This window comes from Zea mays, chromosome 1 (genome assembly GCF_902167145.1).
Source record: "Zea mays cultivar B73 chromosome 1, Zm-B73-REFERENCE-NAM-5.0, whole genome shotgun sequence".
NCBI classification, from domain to species: domain Eukaryota; kingdom Viridiplantae; phylum Streptophyta; class Magnoliopsida; order Poales; family Poaceae; genus Zea; species Zea mays.
In genome coordinates this window covers 103,759,494-103,765,585 of record NC_050096.1, presented here as the reverse complement: position 1 = coordinate 103,765,585, position 6,092 = coordinate 103,759,494, and the positions used below count along the sequence as shown (strand labels likewise).

General features: G+C 39.5%; 1 protein-coding gene across 2 annotated transcripts; it reads left to right on the top strand.

The window, feature by feature from the left end:
- Positions 1-209: 209 nt before the first annotated feature.
- LOC100276771 (uncharacterized) lies at positions 210-5,876 on the top strand. Of its 2 annotated transcripts, none has more exons than XM_008672505.4 (4): positions 210-1,005; positions 1,116-1,260; positions 3,796-3,881; positions 5,599-5,876. In XM_008672505.4, exons 1-4 carry the CDS (start codon positions 745-747, stop codon positions 5,668-5,670), a joined length of 564 nt encoding a protein of 187 aa, XP_008670727.1. In that variant the 5' UTR covers positions 210-744; the 3' UTR covers positions 5,671-5,876. The 2 variants fall into 2 exon arrangements, with proteins under 2 accessions (XP_008670727.1, NP_001143957.1); NM_001150485.2 differs by lacking the exon at positions 5,599-5,876 and adding an exon at positions 4,035-4,633 and having other exon boundaries at positions 224-1,005.
- Positions 5,877-6,092: the final 216 nt, after the last annotated feature.

Here is a 6,092-nt window from a genome sequence, read left to right as displayed (position 1 = left end):
ATTTATTGTGCAACATGATTTGAATAAATACAGACAAATTATACCAATTTTTTTATTTTTTTCTAACTAAAATACGGTTCCCGGTCAAAAAAACACCGAAATTTGGTCAGGAAATACGAAATTCGAATTTTTGAATTTGAATACGTAAACCCTTCGGGAATGCGAAATTCAGTTATTTCCCGTTTTCAGAAACGGACGGAATTCAGTTCACAAACGGGATGGGTAACACTGCTGTAGGGTGATTCTCGAATCTCGATCTCCCTGCTCTACCCGCATCACCCCGCCGTTGCCGGCCCCTTCCTCCCGCTTCCCACCTCGCCGTCGCCACCTCTTCCTCTTCCTCATCGCCGGCGCTTGCGCGCCCCTTCTCCACCCCGTTGACCGCCGCACCCACGGCCTCGCCGTTGCAGCACTCGTGCGATCCGGTCACGAGTGGAGCGCACGAGCTCATTCGCTGCTTCCGCCTCCCCCTCTTCCTTGCCGGAGCCCGCGCCTCCTCTCCTCGCCGGCGCCTTCGCCTGCTCCTGCGCCCCCTTCTCCACGTCGCACCCACGGCCTCGTGTTGCTGCCCTCGTGAGATCCGGTCGCGAGCGCCCGACCTAGGCCGCTGCCTCAGTCTCTCCTCGCTCGGTCGCATCACCACCGCCGGAGACGGACCGAGGTGCTCTGCGAGACTCCGCGCCATAGAGCTCCTCCTACGGCGGGTTCTTTTCCGTCCGGTAGCTGGGTTCCCTGAAGCCAGTCATGGCGATGACCACCGCCGTGACGGGCCTCGCCGTCGCAGCAACCGCTCCCATTCGCTCCTTCCTCTCGTCCGCCGCCGCCTCTGTCAGCCTGCCCGCCGATCTTCGTGACCTCGCCTCCGACCTAGCCTCGGACCCTGCCGTCTCCTACCGCTCTCTGCGTGCCATCTGGTGCGCCACCTCGCCGGACACCCGCCCGCCGCTCCGCGACCTCCTCCAGGGCGCCGACTTCGTGCTACCCAGCCCGAAACCTCGTGAGAAGGTTCTTTCTCTCAGTCTTTGGTGGCACTGTCTGTCCCGGCCTGTGCGTACCGGCAAATAGGTGGGTTTTGATTCTGATTCGGTTTAGTCTGTCATGTGGTTGGTTTGCAGAGCGATGAGCTGAAGGCGAGGCTGGAGAAGCTCCGGGAGACACAGGAGAGGAAGGAGTATGCTGAGCTCGTCAGGGACGTCGCTCCGCCCAGCAAGGATGACGCTCCTGAGCCCTTTTCATCCTACAAGGATCAGATAGGATTTGGTACTACCCAACCGCCCTATTTTCAAATTGCTCTATGCAATCTTCCTACTGCTTGTTTCATGGATTACACTTGTTCCATTGAAGTAATAGGAATATAGGATGACACCGTGTGTGTATTTCAACATAATTGGAGCAATATAGTTCAAAAGCTATAACATACGAGTTGTGGAGCAATATCTTCTCTCTTCATCAATTGTTCCAAATGCAGAGGTAGGATCTACTATTTTTTAAAACACACACACATAAAGACAAGAATAAACAAATAAGATAATGTAAAATAAATTTGAGAATAATATTTTTGTAAATACCACTCGAACAAAGATCAATCTTCCGTGTGCTCGTATCTAAAGCAATGATGCCATTAGAATTTAGACCTGAGGTGCAGCACATGAAAATTGTTCTACCTCCACCACTACATTAGTGTATACGTCCAAGAGGCATTTATCTAGATTTAAAGTGAACAACGAACTACTAAAAATCTAGTTTCAGGATTTGTTTTTTTGAACTATCAACTAAATCAGGTTATAATAACCTGAGTTTAATCTTTAATCAAGATTACATTAATAACTTGGTGGTGTGAAAATCTATTTCTCGCTCAAAGGTCTGAAGTTCAGAGGCCATGTATTGTGTTGTTTTTCTTCTTTATTTTTAAAGTTATTATTACTTTACCGGTTTCTATTTTTATATTTATATTGAACGTACGTGACAAAAAACAAAATTTAATCTAACCGGAAATATAAAAAAATGAAATCGTGAAAAGTCATAGAAAAAGAGAAGGAACACGATACATCTACCTGACCGGCCAGCAGCCATCGCTGCGCAGTGTGCACTTGTGTCCGGCAGCACAAGCCCGCATCTGGCTGCCTCCGCGTGCACCCACGCCTGGACGCCCGTCGCCCGCTGCACCAGGCGGCCCGGGGCCTGGATCTACCCGAGCTTTCCTGGGCTCAGTCTTTGGATTTGAAAAACTATCTTGAAGACTCATGTATAAGCATGAATGATTGCCAATAGAAGAATTCTTCTTTTCAGAATTAGAAACTTTAAATTTTGATGCGGTCTGTGACTCTGTGCTACCCTACTTGGTGCAAAAGCATTTTGGTTATGTACTACTCCCTCCGTTCTTTTTTATTTGTCGCGATCTAGTTCAAAAATGAATTAGCGGGCGACAAATATTCGAGAACGGAGGTAGTATATAATAGCTAGAGGCCAAAGTTTGATGGATCTATTTAATTTGTGCACCATGTTTACTTTTTGTTTGTTGTTGGCTTCAGCGTGTACTGTAATTCCTCTATCTTGTTTGGGAATCTGGGGATTTTAAGGGAAAACAGACTCCTTAAGTTTAAATTAGTGTTGGTGAAACTTGTAATCAAGTTTTCAGGATGGAGTAACCATGCATGCCAATAGTAGTGAAATGATACAAATGTTTCTTCACTTAAATGCACTACTACACAAACCTGCAATGCGCAATTAAGAATGATTGCTATGATGCGAGAATTGTTCTTTTACGAATTCAGAACTTTTTAACTCCAAGAAGTTTAGCCAAGTACTGGTCTTGTATGGTAATGTCAGTAAGAACGAGTGGGATCTAACATTTCTGTGCTTATTTGCAATGGGAGTAGAGTTATACAATAAATCCCTCGTTTCATTTTTAACTATAGCTAGCAAAAATGGTTTATGTTTTTTTTGTTAACGTGTAAAAATTGGTGTTTATGAGTCTTCATAAATTCAAAAAAATAAGTTGAAACATGGATGCTAGATTCAGGTTTGAACTTGTTTTTGTTGCAACTAATCGAGCATTTTGGTTATCTACAATGTAATTGACTGAAGCTGAACCGCTAAAGCTTGTTGGATCTACTTTAATTTCTGCATTTCCTTTATTTTCTTTCTAATTGTGGTTATTACTGGGAACTATAATTCCTTTACCTTTGCTAATGGGACCCTAGGGTCTTGTGCAAAAAGGATTTCTCAATTAAACAGGTGCATGTGAAACTTGCAATCAAGTATCCAGGAAGTGTTAATAGACTAGTGGTAAATGAAAGCCTACAAAATTTGTACAGTTATGCATGCCATCGGTAATGACATCATACAAATACGTTTTTGACTGAAAATTTACTGCTAGACAAACCCACGGTGCACAATCAGGAAATAGTTTGTCACTTCAAGTTAATGGTGGCTTTTTCATCTGAATGCTTTGGCCTCTAGAATCACTCTTCGCGTATCCATAATCACCAGTCACTTTCATTAAAAGGGGTGATTTTCTATCTAATTCTGCTATGCACCTTTTTAAGTAAAATGATATTAGGTGATCTTTTGTTTTGGTTATATCGATCCAATTTATCATCAATATTAAATCCACATGCCTCTAAAATAGAGGCAAACTTTTCTATGTACAAAGTGATCGATAGTGTTCTTTTCCTATAAGTATATTTATCCTCTTAAGATGACATACAGTCTATATCTGAGCTGAGGCTGCTAGGATTTTCTTGTATGTTTTGTATGGTTTTCATTGTTCAATTGACTTTTCTTCTTTTTCAGGTCTGCATGTCGTGGTTATTATGTTCACAGGTTACTTGGTAGGATTTGCTATGTTCAAAGCTCTGTTCAACAATAATGCTGTACTGGTAAGTTCATTAGGCCACTTCTTGTAGGGATGTAGTATCTTGTACATTGAATGGGAAAGCCAAATAATTTTGCCTTCCTCTGTAGCTGCTAATTTGTTTGCCATTCCTGATAAGATTAAACCTCACAGAGTTAACCTTGTCATGGCTTTTTAGAACGCTGCTGGAGGTATCTTAGGATTAGTTGGTGGCATGCTGGTTGAGACCATTCTCTTCATCATCAGATCATCGAGTAAAGAGTTAGCCTCTGTTCCAAGATCAAAGAAAGCTCAGTAGACTCTTGAAATGCTATCATCAGTTAGTGGTGAGAGCTATAAGTGGCCTTAGCTTGTGGAAGTCTATGGAGCATTGGTATGGGTTTGAAAATGCAATTCATCGAATATATGCAATTGACATCCGATTTGAATTTGCATCATGAAGGAATAGGGCAGAGGGATTTGATTTCAATATTATTAGCTACCCAGAATTTTGTATCTCGCCCAATGATTGGCTCGATGATAATTGAAGAACATGTACCTACGGATATGTAAAAAGTACATACAAGAAGATGGTATGCTTAACAGCTTAAGTACCATTGGAGAGTATATTGGCTTGAAATTTTGCAGTTAAAACTTAAAAGTAAGTTGTTATGTTTGCACGTGAGGTTTTGTTTGTGAATAAGCATATTTTATCCTAAGATTTTTCTCAGATTTCTTTTTTATCATAGCATTTTGAGTAAATCGAAATGAATTTTTTGTTGGTATATGCACGATTGTTTAGAGCAACTCCAATAGTTACGTAAATTTTAGCTCTCTAAATAATAGATTTAAGAAGTTGCTAAATGGCTTTTGGAGTAAAAAATGCGAGTTATCCAATAGTTTTCTAAATATAGGTTGTAATTTTGTTTTGTATCTATCCATATAAAAAAATAAGTCAAAAAAACTACATAATGCAGTCAACATTTTTGTTTAGAGAGTTGTTAAATGGTTGCCAAATGTAGAGAGAAAATGAGGTTAGATGACAACTTGTTAAATTTAGAAAGTTCATTTAAAGAACTGTTGGAGAATAATTTTTATATTAACTACCTACATTATTGATTTAGTAAGTCTTTTAGAGAACTACTGGAGTTGCTCTTATTTAGCTAGTTAAAAGGATTAAGACACTTTAGAGCATCTTCAATAGTTATGTAAATTTAGCACCCTAAGAGCAACTCCAGTAGTTCTCTAAAAGACTTCCTAAATCAATAATTTAGGTAGTTAACATGAAAACTATTCTCCAACAGTTCCCTAAATTAACTTTCTAAATTTAACAACTTGTCATCTAACCTCATTTTCTCTCTACATTTGGCAACCATTTAACAACTCCCTAAACAAAAATGTTGACTGCATTGTATAGTTTTTGTGACTTATTTTTTATGTGGATAAATACAAAACAAAATTACAACCTATATTTAGAGAACTATTGGAGAACTCACATTTATTTACTCCAAAAGCCATTTAGCAACTTCTTAAATATGTGATTTAGAGAGCTAAAATTTACATAACTATTGGAGTTGCTCTAAATTATAGATTTAAGAAGTTGCTAAATCATTTTAAGGAGTAGAAAAATGTGTGAGCTCCAACAGTTCTCTATTTTATTAGTTACTAATTTTTAGAATTATCTACATCAACAAATAAAGTGAGCATGTTTTCTATTTTTAATTGAGTTAGCACATCAATAACCTTTGAAAATGTCTTGAAAGGTCGAAACAAAATATCTGGAAAGGTCGAAGTTATCGATGGAAGATCAGAATGTCGCCGCGGCGACGACATGAAGACAACACATGGCACTGTAGATAGATTTGTGGGATGACGCAAAACAGTGGCCGAAATATGGTTTTCGGGATGGATTTAGAACCAACATTGATTTAGGGAGTCCCAACGAGGTGGTAAATATAGGGATGAAATTGGATTTTGTATGGAGTTTGTAAATTTAAGGATCTGCTTTATATAACTGTTGGAAAAGAGTTTTCCCAAAAAACTTTTTAAATTCATATTTAGCGAGTTGTTTATATAACTATTGGAGATGCTCAGGAGTGAATTGGAATATTCTAAATTTTTTCTTAACAATTAAATTCTATTGAATGCTCTACTTCACCCTTTGTGGAAGGTGTTATCGATACTTAACATAAACTAGTTTTTCTAGTCTTTGATTCACATGTGCATAGGTCCCTTCAATTCAGTTTTACGTGAAAAA